Consider the following 16,210-nt stretch of genomic DNA (forward strand, 5'->3'; position numbering starts at 1 on the left):
CGACTGTCAGCCCGACAAATACCGATACATCTAACACCGGCGTAAGCAGTCAAATTCCCGAACCTCGAGGGTGATAAATATAGCTCGAGTGATATCAAATACATTGACTGATAATATAGCCGCCGAATGTTCACCCATCGCACTTCCTGCTTCAGATTTTTTTTATCCTAAACACTCTACGTTGCATCTAAGCAAAGCCACAGTACGAATGCACACCGTTCCCTTGGAAGATTCAATTAACTAAGAATCAATTAGAAAATGGCCCAACTCTACGACTGGCTCGTTGAAACCCCGGCCAACGCGGAAGACCTTGAGAGTCGGATCAACACCCGACCCGCACACCTGGAACATAACAAGCCTCTCATTGAAGCCGGAACCCTCGTCTGGGGCGGTCCTTCCCTGGCTGCGCACCCAAAGGCCGCTGGAGAGGACCTTGCAATTGTTGGGAGCGTGATGTGTATTCGCGCTGGAAGTGAAGAAGAAGTGCGCGAGATGATTCGCAATGATCCCTATGCGAAGGTTGGTTTCTGGTATCCAGAGAAAGCGGTGATCACGCCGATGAGATGCGTGATTAGGAAGCCTTTGTAGCTATTTTTGATATCCCGGTTATAGCTTGGGCAGGTATCAATAAGAATGTCCGTGAAATGATATGTTACTTCGTGACTTAAGATTTCCCGAAGCTGGGTAATCATGCCGAATATGAAAAGTATTTGAGAAGTCACTACAAGACAAATATATCTTTATTTAGATTCTTTAGACGGCTATACAAATGCTACATTGCAAAATTAGGCTGTCTCGTAAATATAAGGGAAAGAAGAAGGCTAGAAGCTTTCGGTTCGTAATACTGTTCAGTCTATTTGGAACATCAGGAAGCTAACAAAATAGCGAAATCAATATGAACTTTTTCCATTAAACACTCGATCACGCCTTCACTTTGAGCTTGAATCCATACAGACTAACTCGTAGCCCAACATACATAAAACCTGCTACCAGGGAAGTCACGCCTCCATATACCCAGAGGCCAGTCCAGTTGGAATGGTGGGAATGAGAGAGGATAGCACCGCCGGCCGGGCCACCGGCCAGGACACCGAGGCCGACCATGCCGAAACCCATGCCGATTCGAGTACCGATTTTTGTCTTATCCTTGGTCAAGGCAACAAAGCAGAGCGGTGGCAGGCCGATTAGAGCACCGCCGAAGAAACCCGAGAGCAGCGCGATGACGATCAAGCCAGCTTCGGTGGTCACGGCTAACAAGCACAGAATGAGAACGCCGACAGCGAGACAGCACGGTGCGATAAGGTTAAAAGGGCCTATCTTGTCTGCCATAGCGTTCGGAATAGTTCGACCGAAACAGGAGGCGGCGTTGAGAATCGGGACAATATAGAAAGCCATGCGGGTGTCGGTGATGGGTTTGGCGGCTCCGAAGTAAGAGATGTAGAAGAGAAGGGCAAAGAGACCCATAAAAGCGAGAAGGGAGGCCAAGGTGAAGGCCATATAGGGGATATCTGAAAAGGCGGACCAGTCGATGAGTGCGCGTGCCCGGGGAGGCTTCACGCGCTGCTTCATGACGGCGATGGGGACCAGAAGAGTGCCCAGCGCGATGAAGCCGATGACGCGGACGGACCAGCCAAAACCGAGGGGACCGATAAGCTCGTTAAGGACGATTGGGTAGATGACACCACCCATAGAGGAGCCAGACACGGCCAGCCCCAGGGCCGTACCGAGCCTGGAGCTGAAATAGGTGGGCAGGACAGAGACGCAGGGAACGAAGAGGCAGCCAGCACCTATCCCGACGCAGAATCCCTGCGCGAGGAGCACTTGGCCGTATGTTTTGCAGAGACTAAGCATCATGTGCCCGAAAACAATACAGAAGCTGCCGACAACCAGAAGAGCGCGCAAGTATCCGCGGTCGTAGATCGAGCCCGTGAAGAAACCCACCAGCAATAGCATGGTCGCCTGAATAGACCCGATCCATGAGATGTCGGACGACGATCTTTCGAACAGAGCACCCGATTCATAATATGTTTGAAAGACCCCGAAAGCATTCATGATTCCCCAAGTATTGAAGAAGAGCATAAAGCCACCGATGACGTGTAGCCACGCGACTAGGCCACCGTTGGGGGGCGGAGGAGGGGCAGGAGGTCCAGTGGGGGGCTTCGCGGTTGATTCTTCGATCTTTGGCTCACAGGGACGTTCAGCATCGGTCGCAGAGGAGCTCCTATAGTCATTCTCATTGTTGTCTTCATTCTGGTTGAGGTCCACCGAGTGGTTCTGCGGAGGTTGTTCTGTCATGTTGACCGTGGTGTATTTTGAGAAGTCGTAAGGCCCGTTGGGAGGAGTACAATCTGGTGTTAGAAGAACAAGATATTAAACGACCAGAATTCATGAAAGACGAAACCAGTAAACCATAAAGGTGAAGAGTCAGGTAAGAAAGCGGTTATATTCTGCTTTGGCCAGACGCTTTAGGGCAGCGTCGACCTCGGCGAATCGTACACTGAATCACATTCGGGATATTTTCCAAATGGAATTTCTATGTCCGAGCTCCGCCTGAAGCCCTCGGATTTAGGCTACTCTTGTGTTTTTTACAATGGTCATATTCTTTTCCTCTTAGTCTTTTTCATTTTCAAGCTGATGTCTCACCTTATCTTACACGCTATATTATCGCCATCTTCCCACCCGCAGCTCGTGATATTAATTTTACGAAGCGGGGTCTTCCCCATGATGAAAATGTGCCGGCCAACTCTGCTCCTTGCCTACCATAAAATGCACTAGACCAGGGGCCTGGTCATTAAGCCCAACTGCGATAAGACGAGCTGAAATCTACTGAAGTGAGAATCTCCGAGCGGAGTATCTCATCCTTGTCTGGAGTCACTGGCCTAAAAGCACGTCCAAGATGTTTGTGGATCTTTGATGTGGACGTGAGTTAGGACTAGGCTCTAATATTAACTTCCACCGCGTTCATAGAGTAGTTATAGCCAGGCCTGTACAGAATACTCTACGATGATTCATCGCCGTCCGTCTCTCTATTCTGTCGTCGTATACCACATATCTAGTGCATAACCGCTCCGCCAGTGAAATGACCATCCGAATCCCCAGCGGAGAAGAGGCAGATTACACCCTCCACCTCCCTCGCATCCTCTGCCTCCACGGCGGCGGCACCAATGCGCGCATCTTCCGCATGCAGTGCCGTGTCCTTGAACGGTTCCTTCGGTCCACCTTTCGCTTCGTCTATGCCGAGGCACCCTTTGCTGCCCAGCCCGGCTCAGACGTAACATCCGTCTACAAGGACCATGGCCCCTTCAAGGCCTGGCTGCGTTGCACGGCAGCAGATCCGGACCGGTCCGCTCAGGAGGTCGTCAAGAAGATCAACCTCTCCATCGCCACGGCCATGTACGACGACGATATGCGCGGCGCTACGGGGGAGTGGATAGCGCTACTTGGTTTCAGTCAGGGCGCCAAAGTCGCAGCAAGCATCTTATACGCGCAACAGACGATCCAGCAGCGGCTAGGTGAGAGAGCGGCGACCCGGCCGCGTTTCCGGTTCGCGGTATTGATGGCCGGGAGAGGGCCATTGGTGTGGCTACTGCCAGAAACGAGTAGTGGTCCTGGTTCTATCCCCATGGGCCTCGTCGATGCGGCTAGTCCGTCCATGCTGGATAGTGAGCCCGAGTTACCAACCGATAGCACAGAACATATGCTCCGACTGCCGACATTACATGTCCATGGATTGCGGGACCCAGGGTTGAGCTTGCACCGTAGGCTACTGCGTAGCTATTGTCAGTCAGATTCAGTGTCATTAGTCGAGTGGGAAGGTGAGCATCGTGTGCCACTCAAGACCAAGGATGTCACAGCTGTGGTGGACCAGATCTACGCCTTGGCGCGCGACACCGGTGTCTTGGATTCTTGGTGTTGATCATTTGATCCATAGGACGTGGCGTATGGCTTGGCTGGGCGTCGTTATATATTTTGTTGGTGTTATGTTTAGAAGATATCGGAGTCTTTCCTTGAGCCCTTGAAACAACCTTCCTTCGTCAATAAATTGTTTCGTTAGATTATATATATCTCCGACTTGGATATGAGACTAGTATTTGTTTTGAGAAGAAGAGATAGCGAATATATAATTTAATGGCATATAAACAAATAAAACTAGTTCGAGCGAAGCAACGGTGAAATTAGTTATCGAGGTCATCCCGATCTCCGCCATCCTTTTCTAGCTAGAATTTACAGCTGCTAGAATCTCAGGCAGCATCACCTCCGTATTGTTCCACACCTGACTAGAACCGGTAACGAAGAGCGTTCCGGTATACCAGGTGTTCCGGTGACCTTGTAGACCATACATATCGTCGTAGAAGCCATTCCGAATAGCCTCGGCAGAGACCCGCAACTGGTAGGGCGCAAAGTCTGAAAACGCTAGGAATTTCGGCTCCGGTTGGGTGGTACTATTGGTGAGTCTCTGAAGTGTCTTAATTGCATCCCTGGCTTCGGTCTCGATGCGTCGCTGCGAAACGGGTTGGGGAGCATTGTACCAGTAGTAGAAGAGACCATCAACCGAGGAAGGATTGAAAGCAACCACGCTAGGGATCTCAGCAAGATTGTAGGAGGTGTTGGCAGCGTAGTTCTTGAAGCTAAATCCTGGGGCGAGGCCAGTGTCGCTCACCACGCCACCATAGTACGGCAAGCCGTAAATGTGTGAGAGGACGCTGTGCTCGTGCGAGTCGAGGCCGAAGGTCCTCATGTTGTCTAGGATAGGGGGCATCCCAACAATCAATTGCTTGGCGATGATAAGCTTGCGACCTGTTGGAGTGTCAACAACGAGTCGCACGCCGTCGCGCTTTCTGGTCCTCCGCTGCCCGGCGACCACTCTGGACCTGAGAAGGAGATCGGGCTGCAGTTCAGACACCGCGTTGCGGTAAAGCTGGGAGTTGTCGCGATTGGCATTGACAACGACTGCCCCCGACATTTCGTGGAGCAGAAGATGGTTGAGATTGTTGAATACGTAGATCGCGAGAATGTTGAGAAGATTCCCGGTGACTGCTGGCCGAGCAAGAGTGGCGATGGCGGTCGATAGATCGATATTATATTTTCCGATATATTCGACCCAGGGAAGCAGCAAATCCTCCGGCACGGGATCAGGAAGCTCAAAGCCATTATCCAAATATGGATACTTGTTGAGCTCATTAATATAATCCTGACCCAGGGTGCCGGCAGTGAGGTTCAGGAGCATGCCCTCTTCAAAATCTGCATAGACCGGCTTCCCGAATGACGCAAAAGAAAGATCGGCCAATGGAGTATTCAAGCGGCTGAAGAAATCACGCACAACGGTGTTGTTGTCATAGACCTGCACGCCGTAGTCAACTGAGCCCCCGGTGTTGGGGTCCTTGTAGGTGACTGCATGGCCGCCAAGTCTGTCTCTCCTTTCCACGAGGACCACAGACTTTCCATGGTCTTTGAGGCGAATGGCAGCGTAGGTGCCTGCTGCACCGCCACCGACTATCACTACATCCCGTCGGATTATATGGGTCGAGTCCCAGGAGGATGCCTGGAATGCGTCGGCAGCCAATGCAGCCAAGGAAAAGGCTAATGTGAGGGCGCCGCTGGCCAAGACAGACTTCATTGTACAAGATATAAAAGAGGTAGAAAATTGGAGTTCCTGACTGCTAGATGAATTTAGATGCAGATTTTTCGCTGCTTTATATGCAGAAGTCTCGCTATCTATATAACTAGTCCTATAATCTCGTCCCTTCCCTTCGTGTTAGCCCATTCCTGGCCCCAATCTACTAGCAGAAAGCGTTGCCGAAGCGTCAACAGTGCCCCGGTGGAATGTATTTTCGACTGCCCCATTCGGCCAATTTTCCTGGCTGTATTCGCCGACACGAACACGAATCCCACGAAAGTCTTGCAGGGATTGGAAGTCAAGCCGTACCTGGTAGGACCAGAACTAGGGCTTTTTTGGCGATATTGCTTACCGAGCTTTTCTGGGATGAATCTTACACTATGTATATTTGCAATACCGCAATACCGGACCCGCTTCCCGCCGGGTAATTTTGGAAGCATACATTCTTGTTCTATGGAACCAGCATTGGTCCAGGGTCTGTCTGACACGAGGCCAGTTACGATAGCTAGGCTCTCTTTTCCTTTCTTGCAAGCTAATGTGATCATCTCTCGCATCCCGCCGAACTCTACCAGAGTCAAAAACCCTTCCATTCTCCGCAGTTCGCTATCTCGCGTCAACTCATGAGCCGTAAGTTATGCCAACCATCAGCAAGCTCTTCATCTCTTCATTCTAATTGACCTTGGGAGCTGCCTCTGAGCTATACCACGTATTTAATTATCCTCCTTGTTTAATTAGGTGAATTTAAAGGCCAAGTTCTCACGTCGCCGCTATCTTAGCTCCCTCAATACTGCTTTTCCGAATCTCGCGCCGTCAGTATCTCCGAGAAGACGCAACTTTTCAAAAAGAGGGCCGAGTCACAGGGCAAAAACTCTGTCCAATGGTCTACTTCGGTCCATCACGGGGCTGTGAAACCTGCAAGAAGCGCAGGAAGAAGGTCCGTCCTCCCAGTTTCCTGTTAGTCCGTAGTCTTGAACGATTTTATGGCTAGTCTCGGTCCTGAGTTGCATTGTCCAACCTTCTACATTTGGACTTGATGCAGGGCAAAACCTGCGGTGTCACACGTTGTGAGAGCCTATACTGATTCGTAGGGTGTTGGTACATGTGAAGTGTGATGAGACTCGTCCGGTAAGCATGATGCAGTTAGAGACTGGCTAGCAGCACTTCTCCGGAATCGGTGGGCGTATGAGCGTCGCAGCACTCTTTTTTCGGGTATTTTCCTGGGATGCGCTCAATGCTGTTTGGCCGTCCTGCCTTCAGTCGAGTTGACGCTCTTTCAGCCTCAAATATGGAGTGTAGAGAAGAGTAGCTGACTCTATACAGTCATGCTTAAGATGTCTCAGAACAGGCCGTACCTGTCGCGGGTATGAAGAAACTGGCAGCCTCATATTCCGGCAACATGAGGCCCCAACCACCAAGTGGTTTCCGTTCCATTTACCGTTTAAGTCCATGGCACGCAAGTGTAGTTTATCTCCGCGGGCTCCGGTGCCAGGCACAGACACCATGCCTGAGGACGGACCCCCCAAGGATATCCCCGACGGTCTCATTGAAGAGCTTGCCCTGCGCGCTTTCTTCCATGACTACTGTGTAGTACCCGTCAACACGGCCCTATCCCGGGGTTATCTGGGCGGACTCGAACCTATGGTCCACAGACTCGGTCTTCAATCTCCCGTCGCAAACGCCTGCAAGGCCGTCGCCTTCGCGAGTCATGGGCTGAAACTCTCGCGCCCTTTCCTAACCAAGAAGGGAGAGATATTATACCACGAGCTGCTGGGTTCCTTAGCCCGGTCCATTCAGAACCCCGCTCTTGGAGCTGGTCCGGATATCGTGGTCACTGCAGTACTTCTGGGGCTCTACGAGGTAAATTTCGTCATGCATTGGGACCGTGCTATATTTCACAACATAGGCTAATGCAGGCAGTAGATGATCATGGCGGGGGAGAGCAACCCCGGTCACCACAACGCGCATGCCGGCGGCATGGCGGCTATCTTGCAGATCGAAAATAGTCCTTTGGGTCTCCTGCAGGCTGCAAGAGCAGGTCATCCCCTGGTTCTTAACCGGATGGTGCAGGTGGGATATCCATCCTTCATCCCCCGTTTTGCCTGATGTCAGGGTCAGGGCAGATTCTAATGTCTAAGGCTCTAGAATAATGGAATGTTTATTAGCCCTTCCCCTGGTGGAGGGGGCCAGAGTCTAGACACTATATTGGTGAAACTCGGGTCTCTCTGGCAGAAATCTGAAACTCTTCTCTCTAACCCCCAAATCCCGCTGTTTTTTGACGAACTGTACGCTCTTAGGGAAGAGACCACGGCGCTCAATCGAGACCTCATATTGTGGCAGAAGGCCCAGAGTGACAATTTCAAGCCTACAAAGGTTGGCTACTTGAGTCCCTCGCCGTATCAACTCAGTCCCAGCGCGGGCTTCTGGCCAGGTCAAGTCGATACCTACGTTGATCTTTACGTTGCCGGTGTTTGGAACGTGTCCCGTGTTGCTCGGTGTTTCCTCATCAACCTAATTGTAAGATTATCCAACATCTTAGACCCCACAAGCGATCATAGGCAATATCACAACGACGTTCGCGAACTGGTAGGGGATATCTTCGCCTCTATTCCCTTTCACTTAACTGAAGATCTGGGGGCTTTCGTGGCAAAGAGAGGCGCAAATCCGGAGATAGCCAACCCCGGACGACCCGTGGGAGGATTGATCCTCCTGCACCCGGTCTATATAGCCTCTCAGCTACCTGTCGTCCCACCTGATATGCAAGAGTACATGAGGAAGTGTCTAGCCTGGATCGGAAAATACATGGGGATTGGACAGGCATGTCTCCTTGCAAAGGTGATAACCCCCTCCTCCCTTGTCCTCTCTCTTGATGGTCATCTTTTTTTGGGTGGCGTGGGGCATTCCTAGTCCAGCTGAATTAGCACTAACTTATATAGGCTCCACGAGTCGAGGGCCAGTATTTTGCTTGCGGATGTATGCTTGTGTGGGCGGGGCTACTAATTTGAATGAATTAAGCCATGTCATATGCGCTTGCTGAATCGCAGTCTATTATGATACTTTCGCAAAGGCAGGGATTCAAGGATGACTGTGACTTTGACTTGAATAATGGAAAGCTTATAAACATATATCACGATGACCCTCTGATAATATTTCAACACCAAACACTATTTTTCAACCGACCCCTCTGACGATTCCTGTAACAAAGCAGCTTCTCTGTTAGAGTAACTCTTGAGTGTCTCTTTGATCATTTCATCGTAGTCAAAATGCCAAATCTTATAAGATCGATCCTTCAACTCCTCGAAACAAGTCTCAGCCTTGACCCATTTGGCTGGATCTGCCCACTCAGGCTGGTGATAAAAGTCACAGACTCTTCGACTACTGTTCACTAGCCACTGACTCCTAGTCCGTCTGATGGCATTGAAGGTCTCAAATGCTGCACTCAGTGCCTTCCCCTTTGACACTCTGCTAGCCTGTACGGAGACATTGACCTGCTTCATCAGAGTGGCAAGACACAACGCGTCCTCGATCCCAATACATGCACCGGCCCCGTGATGTGGGCTAGACGCATGGGCTGCATCTCCAGCAAGACAAATCTTACCCTTATTGTAAAAGGGAGCCGGGTAATCCCACAGATCAAATACTGCCCACTTATCGAGTTCTTTTGGGAAAAGATTAACGACGTTGCGAACGCAGGGACTCCACCCTGCAAAGGCTTTCTCCATATCTTCCCGGCACCCAGGCGCGACCATCTGCCTGTCGTTAGGCCATTCGTTCGGGTCCGAGACAAATGCGGTGGCATTAATCATCTTCTTGTTTGCCACGGGGTAGTGGATAAGATGTGCATTGGGCCCGACATGGTTGTGTTGGTTCTTTGCTTTGTATTCGCCGAGAGCTTTGATGGCATCTTCCATGGGAATTAAAGTCCGATAGGCAACTTTGTGCGTGTAGTGAGGGTAGGAGGCTGGGTTTCCCTCTCCCAGTATAATCTCCCGCACGCGTGATTTGATACCATCGCATCCAATTACTTGAACAAGCCGGCCATGTCAGTGGAAAGGAGTTTCAAAGAATGTGGTTGTAGAAGGACTGACCAGCATCTACCTCTACAGTCGTCCCGTCAACAAACGTCAGGATCAACTTTTCCTCTAGTCCTCGCTCCTCGATACTCTCCAAACGCTTCTTGCACTCGACCACCTCTGGCGGTATCACCTTGACGAGGGCTTCCAGGAACTGGTCTCTGCGGCATCCCTCGAACCCTCGATATCCCGCATTGATCTTGTACAGCATCCGCTGGTAGTATGGATCGTCTTCACGGTGGAGATTATAGCCATCGATCCATCGCAGATAGTCATTTGGATCCTTTTCGTCGCCGGTAGAGGTAGGTACGGATCCACTCGATCTCAGAGCCGTCACGATCGCTGGGTCGATCTGTTCCATGCACCGAATCGCATTTGCTGTAAATGCAATCCCGGCTCCTATCTCACGGAAACCCTGGGATTGCTCAAAGAGCCGGACCTTGACGTTTTGGCGGATAAGGCCAACCGCAAGTACAACACCAACAATGCCACCACCTATGATGGCGACTTGTACGGGCTCACCTGGGCGCACGGTACCTGGCATCGTAGGGATGATTTGGTAATTAATCGAAAAAAAAAAAAATTCTGAATATGAAAACAACTACTTCTTAGCTTGAAGTAGAGACTTTGTGATAATAGCAGTAGCGCAAGGTGATGTTTATTTAGCCGTTTCCAGAATATACGGGTACTCTGTGTAGAGCATTATCTGAGTTAGGGGGCTCCAGATGACAACCAATGCCAGTGATTTACAGCATCCAACTGCTCTGCCTGGCCGTACGACAGACATCAGCAGCCTGGACCAGCCGAAGCCGAAGTATGTGCCAACCCTTGTCCCACGGCCTCTCAGCTGCCGACGGAGTAACTCACAACCCGAGCAGGAAATAGTCTCAACATCTCCACAAATGATACATTGGTCTGTAATACCGTGAGTAAAACCCGACCTATTAGCAGCCAGAAAGTATATGAGTTTCGTAATTAACGGCTGATAGACTGCGCTGGAGCTCGTACGTAGCGTCAACATGTGGATGTCCTGTGGCTACACTGCTACCAACAAAAGAGTCCGGAAAGTCCGCATTGACCCGAGCGGATAATAGTCTAAATGAATATCCCTGGTCCCATGAGGTAAAAACGTGTTCACTCGCGTGGGTGACATTTGCGGAACAAATTCCCCGGCCTGGACTCGGAGTAACCGTTTGCAAATATACTTAGATACCCTCGACCGCTATCTATCAAGGAAACGTAGCCCCCAAGGCTCGGAGTATCGTGTCGAATAACGGGCCATAAACTTGTTTTTCATCCATCAGGAGCGCTAGCAAGGCATCAAAGTCAAAGTTCTAGATGACCTCGGAGCAGCCAGGAGAGGCTGGGCAGGGCGAGCTGATGGCAAGAGAAGAACTGTACACTATGCTAACTTCGTAATCTCAAGCTATCTCGGACTCGTAGATGTTCCATGATCATATCCTTTGCCTTTGACTTTGGTGTTTGTACTGATAACGGGGTTTGCCTTGGTGTGCATGACTGGAACTCGTCTGTTTGCTGACAGCTACCTTCACGGCGGCTCTACTCGAGCTGACGTTCTCTCAGAGACCGCTGAAAGTCAGCAGTACTATTTTGTCTGAACCTGAAACTCTTATATTAGCCATATTCCACTGCTTAACCTCCTGTCATTTTCGTCTTTATTCCCGTGACACCTATTTCTTCTCATCAAGAAGTTTCCTCTTGGAGCACATGTCAATTTTCAACAAAATTTGATCTACTTTTGCATAATCGCTACTCGCACTAGAACAGGCAGGAAAATGCTTGGTCATCGGGACTTCACTACATTGCCTCTTTCACGGCGTGAGTTTCTCCTCTTTGGCCCTCTGGCCCTGTCGTTTGACCAGGCTGCCTTTGAGCATCTTCGCAAAACGATTGTCAACAGCGAAGAGCACCGTTGGGCTCTAGAGGTACTCGGCAGCCTTCCCCAATACTATGCGACCATTGTCAACGCTTTTCCTGGAATCAATGGTAGGAATGAGGTTCAACTCGAAGATCTCAAAGGTGCCCTTCACAGTGGAAAGCCTCTCGCGACCAGCTTCCCACTGCCCAACACCCTTCTTATTCCTCTGGTAATGGTCCTCCACTTGACCGAATACTCCAGATTCCTTCAGGAGATCAGTGAGGAACTTGAATCTGGTATTGATCTCTTCGATGCGTCCCGTCACAATAAGGAGACTGTTGGTTTCTGCACTGGTCTCCTCAGTGCCATGGCAGTTTCCAGCGCCGGCAGCCGGGAAGATTTTCGCAAATATGCGGCTGTTGCCGTGCGACTTGGCCTGCTCGTTGGTGTGGTGGTGGATTCTCATGATATATCATCCGCGCAAGGGCCCAGCAAGTCTATCAGTGCGTCTTGGAATTCTGCGCAAAAGCGTGAAGACGCACGGCGTATCATGGATGAATTTCCCCAGGTATTATAACTTGCTGGGCATATCTTTACCGTGAAATTTGTTCATATGGCTAATTCACGGTGCAGGCGTACATCTCTGTCTATTATGACGAAGACCGTGCTACTATCACAGCCCCAGCATCCGAGATTTCTGATCTGCATCGGCGTTTGCGAGCTTCTGGCATTGTAACAGCCGAGATCGGCCTGAATGGATGTTTCCATGCTGATTGTTATCTTGATCAACTGGATCCAATTATCCAGTTTTGCGACTCTCAGCCCGACTTCCAGCTTCCGGATGCATCCAAGGTTGTTATTCCTACCCGATCCAATGCTACTGGAGAGTTAATCCGCGACGGTGCTTTGCACCAGCACGCCCTGCGGTCTATCCTGGTCGAACCCCCTCAGTGGTTCGAGAGCTTCACTGCAGTGCGTGACGCTTGCGCAGAGGATGAAGGGGCCATTATATTCTCCTTCGGTCCCGAGCGGTGCGTTCCTCCGTCTCTCCTCCGGGTGTTGAGCCAGAAAGTGGTGACCGTGGAAGATCTCGACGTTTTAAAGAGATACCAGTACTCCTACTCCGAGAACGATATTGCTGTTGTCGGGATGTCCTGCAAGGTGGCTGGTGCCAACAATCTTGAAGAATTCTGGGACCTTCTTTGTACCGGAAAGTCCCAACATAGGGAAGTTCCGAAGGAACGATTCAGCTTTGAGACAGTCTTCCGAGATGTCGATTCTAAGAGGAAGTGGTTTGGCAATTTTATTGACGGCCATGATCAGTTCGATCACAAATTCTTCAAAAAGAGCCCCCGCGAGAGCGCTACAATGGATCCTCAGCAGCGTCATTTGCTCCAGATTGCCTACCAGGCTGTTGAGCAATCTGGATACTTTCATTCGGCCAATCCAGACAGACAGATTGGTTGCTACATGGGTGTGTGTGCCTGCGACTATGAGAATAATATTGCCTGCCATGCTCCCAATGCGTTCTCAGCTACGGGAAACCTGCAAGGTTTCATCGCCGGCAAAGTCAGTCATTTCTTTGGATGGACTGGACCTGGACTCACAATTGACACTGCCTGCTCATCCTCCGCCGTTGCAGTACACCAAGCATGCAAGGCCATCATTACCGGAGAGTGCACTGCTGCCCTGGCCGGCGGCACACATGTTATGACGAACCCGCTATGGTTCCAGAACCTTGCTGGAGCGTCATTTCTCAGCACCACTGGGCAGTGCAAGCCCTTTGACGCCAAAGCAGATGGCTACTGTAGAGGTGAGGGTATTGCAACTGTTTTTCTGAAGAAACTCTCTGCTGCCGTTGCCGACGGGGATCAGATTCTTGGGGTTATCACGGCCACTGCTGTGCAGCAGAACCAGAATTGCACCCCTATCTTCGTCCCCAACGTGCCATCACTTTCCGACCTGTTTCGTGTCGTGGTGAAGCAATCTCGACTACAACCATCGGACGTGACTGTGGTTGAGGCGCACGGCACCGGAACTGCTGTTGGAGACCCGGCTGAGTACGACAGCATTCGATCAGTGCTAGGTGGCTCGAGCCGGGAGAAAACGCTTGCTCTCAGCTCCGTCAAGGGCCTAGTTGGTCACATTGAGTGCACCTCCGGCATTGTCTCGCTCATCAAAGTACTCTTAATGCTGCAGAAGCGGATGATCCCACCCCAGGCAAGCTTCACTACCATTAACCCGGCCATTAAGGCTACTCCTGCAGACAAAATCAACATACCGACCACTGTCAAGACTTGGGACGCCGAATTCTGCGCAGCTTTGATTAATAACTACGGTGCCTCGGGCTCCAACGCATCCATTGTCGTCACTCAACCGCCTGTTGGTACAGTTAAGCCAAGTGCAGAAACCTCAGGTCTTAAATACCCCTTCCGATTCTGCGGCATGGATGAACAAAGTCTGCGCCGGTACTCCAAAATCTTTCGGCAGTTTCTCAACCGAAAAAGCTACTCTGCGCAGGATCTCTCGTTGCGGAATATCTCCTTCAATGTAAATCGACAAAGCAACCGTCAGCTAGATCGAACTCTACTCTTCAGCGTCAAGACACTAGAGGAACTCGAACAGAAGCTCGTCACTTTCGAGAATGATAATGACAGTATTACATCTCTCGCACTGCCCAAGTCCAAGCCAGTCGTCCTCTGCTTTGGAGGTCAAGTCTCAACATTTGTCGGGCTGGATCGCACTGTATACGAGCGCGTGGCTATTTTACGGAAGCATCTCCATACTGTCGATGCAGTAGCTCGCTCGATCGGACTGAAGAGCATCTTCCCCAGGATCTTTGAGACTACACCCGTTAGTGACACTGTCCATTTGCAGATCATGCTATTTGCATCTCAGTACGCCTGCGCACGCAGCTGGATCGACTCTGGCATCCAGCCTGTTGCTGTAGTTGGTCATAGCTTCGGTGAACTCACTAGCCTTTGCGTCTCGCAGTCATTGTCTTTAGAAGACGCCGTCAAGATGATCGCAGCTCGTGCGACCCTAATCAGGGACGCTTGGGGCCCAGAGAAAGGCGCCATGCTTGCAGTGGAAGCGGATCTGGAAGACGTCCAGAAATTACTCGCTGAGTCGAGTGCTGGATGTCAAGATGTACAACCAGCCACGATTGCCTGCTATAACGGACCCAGGAGCTTTACACTTGCTGGTGCGGTTGCAGCGATTGACGCCGTTGCTGAGGCCCTCGCCACACCTGCGTTCTCCTCCATGAAGAACAAGCGCCTTAACGTGACGAATGCATTCCATTGTGCTCTAGTAGATCCCCTCCTTGATCGACTCGAGGAGAGTGCCCGGGAACTGACTTTCCGTGCGCCTGTGATTCCCGTCCAGAGAGCAACCGAGTATCAGACAGAGGAGCTTCCTACCTCCAGATTTGTCGCTGATCATATTCGTTCTCCGGTCTTTTTCAACCACGCAATTCACAGACTGGCGGATAAGTATCCTTCTTGTGTCTTCTTAGAAGCAGGCTCCAACTCGACCGTCACCAACATGGCCAGTCGTGCACTTGGCAATCCCAGCAGCTCCCACTTCCAGGCAATCAACATCACGAGCCATAACGGATGGAATAACCTTGTAGATGCAACTATGAATATGTGGAAATCGGGGCTAGGTGTCCATTTCTGGGCTCATCAGCCCAGCCAGACCAAGGAATACGCTCTTCTCCTGCTACCACCGTATCAGTTCGAGCCTTCTCGCCACTGGATAGAATTGAAGAATCCGCCAAAGCTGACAGCCGCACCAGCAATTGAGGAAGTTAAAAAAGAAGAGGCTAAGGTACCGAATACTTTATTGACATTTGTGGGGTACCAAGACAGTGAGAGGCAGCAGGCAAGATTCCGAGTCAATACTATGATCCCCAAATACGACAAGCTCATCCGAGGCCATATCATTGCACAAACCGCTCCCATCTGCCCAGCAACCGTACAGCTTGACCTGGTCATCGAGTCTATCCGGAGTATCCGTCCGGAGCTTGCAAGCACTGAACACGAGCCTCAGATCCATGCCGTAGAGAATCTGGCGCCAATATGCGTGAATCCACTGAGAGCTGTGTGGGTGGAGGTCACAGCCGACGACGTCGCTCAAGGAACCTCCTGGAATTTCCAGGTATACAGCGACGATCTACAGAACGGTTTCTCCAAAACCATCCATACAACCGGTCGAGTTATCTTCCGGTCCATTAGTGATGTGTCCCTAAAGTATGAGTTTGCCCGGTTTGAGCGGCACTTCAGGCACCAAACGTGTGTCGAACTAATGCGCGGCGGTGAAGTCGATGAAGTATTACAGAACAGAAATATCTACAAGATGTTCGCCGAGATTGTCGATTATGGCGAGGACTACCGTGGGCTCCAGAAGCTTGTGAGCAAGGGCAATCAGTCCGCTGGATATGTGGTGAAGAAATACAACCCTGAGTCCTGGCTTGATGGGCATCTAGCCGACAGTTTCTGTCAAGTGGGAGGCATTTACGTCAACTGTATGACGGATCGTGTTCCAAATGATATGTTCATCGCCAACGGCATCGAGCAGTGGATGCGTTCACCCAAAATGCGTCAACAGGACCCTCGACCCGAGTCGTACCATGTGCTGGCAACG

General features: G+C 50.8%; 7 protein-coding genes across 7 annotated transcripts, besides 1 other annotated feature; 4 read left to right on the plus strand and 3 right to left on the minus strand.

The window, feature by feature from the left end:
• Positions 1-16,210: part of a sequence feature (contig 1.135 1..301041(1)) that runs on past both edges of the window.
• On the plus strand, positions 259-648 carry ANIA_11584 (uncharacterized protein; the record flags this gene model as incomplete). The annotated part of the gene is made up of 2 exons (XM_050611168.1): positions 259-519; positions 613-648. 2 exons carry the CDS (start codon positions 259-261, stop codon positions 646-648), a joined length of 297 nt encoding a protein of 98 aa, XP_050467221.1.
• ANIA_07898 (protein dbaD) lies at positions 754-2,292 on the minus strand (the record flags this gene model as incomplete). Its single annotated transcript, XM_676075.1, has 2 exons — positions 754-772; positions 977-2,292. The coding sequence occupies 2 exons, from the start codon at positions 2,290-2,292 to the stop codon at positions 754-756; spliced, it is 1,335 nt and encodes a 444-aa protein (XP_681167.1).
• Positions 3,077-3,913, plus strand: ANIA_07899 (protein dbaE; the record flags this gene model as incomplete). Its single annotated transcript, XM_676076.1, has 1 exon — positions 3,077-3,913. The coding sequence occupies one exon, from the start codon at positions 3,077-3,079 to the stop codon at positions 3,911-3,913; it is 837 nt and encodes a 278-aa protein (XP_681168.1).
• Positions 4,211-5,614, minus strand: ANIA_07900 (protein dbaF; the record flags this gene model as incomplete). The annotated part of the gene is made up of 1 exon (XM_676077.1): positions 4,211-5,614. The coding sequence occupies one exon, from the start codon at positions 5,612-5,614 to the stop codon at positions 4,211-4,213; it is 1,404 nt and encodes a 467-aa protein (XP_681169.1).
• On the plus strand, positions 7,115-8,616 carry ANIA_07901 (protein dbaG; the record flags this gene model as incomplete). Its single annotated transcript, XM_676078.1, has 4 exons — positions 7,115-7,471; positions 7,535-7,681; positions 7,757-8,446; positions 8,548-8,616. 4 exons carry the CDS (start codon positions 7,115-7,117, stop codon positions 8,614-8,616), a joined length of 1,263 nt encoding a protein of 420 aa, XP_681170.1.
• On the minus strand, positions 8,776-10,228 carry ANIA_07902 (protein dbaH; the record flags this gene model as incomplete). The annotated part of the gene is made up of 2 exons (XM_676079.1): positions 8,776-9,635; positions 9,700-10,228. The coding sequence occupies 2 exons, from the start codon at positions 10,226-10,228 to the stop codon at positions 8,776-8,778; spliced, it is 1,389 nt and encodes a 462-aa protein (XP_681171.1).
• Positions 12,932-13,803, plus strand: ANIA_07903 (beta-ketoacyl [acyl carrier protein] synthase domain-containing protein; the record flags this gene model as incomplete). The annotated part of the gene is made up of 3 exons (XM_676080.1): positions 12,932-13,132; positions 13,223-13,703; positions 13,763-13,803. The coding sequence occupies 3 exons, from the start codon at positions 12,932-12,934 to the stop codon at positions 13,801-13,803; spliced, it is 723 nt and encodes a 240-aa protein (XP_681172.1).

Source organism: Aspergillus nidulans, chromosome II (genome assembly GCF_000011425.1).
Source record: "Aspergillus nidulans FGSC A4 chromosome II".
NCBI classification, from domain to species: domain Eukaryota; kingdom Fungi; phylum Ascomycota; class Eurotiomycetes; order Eurotiales; family Aspergillaceae; genus Aspergillus; species Aspergillus nidulans.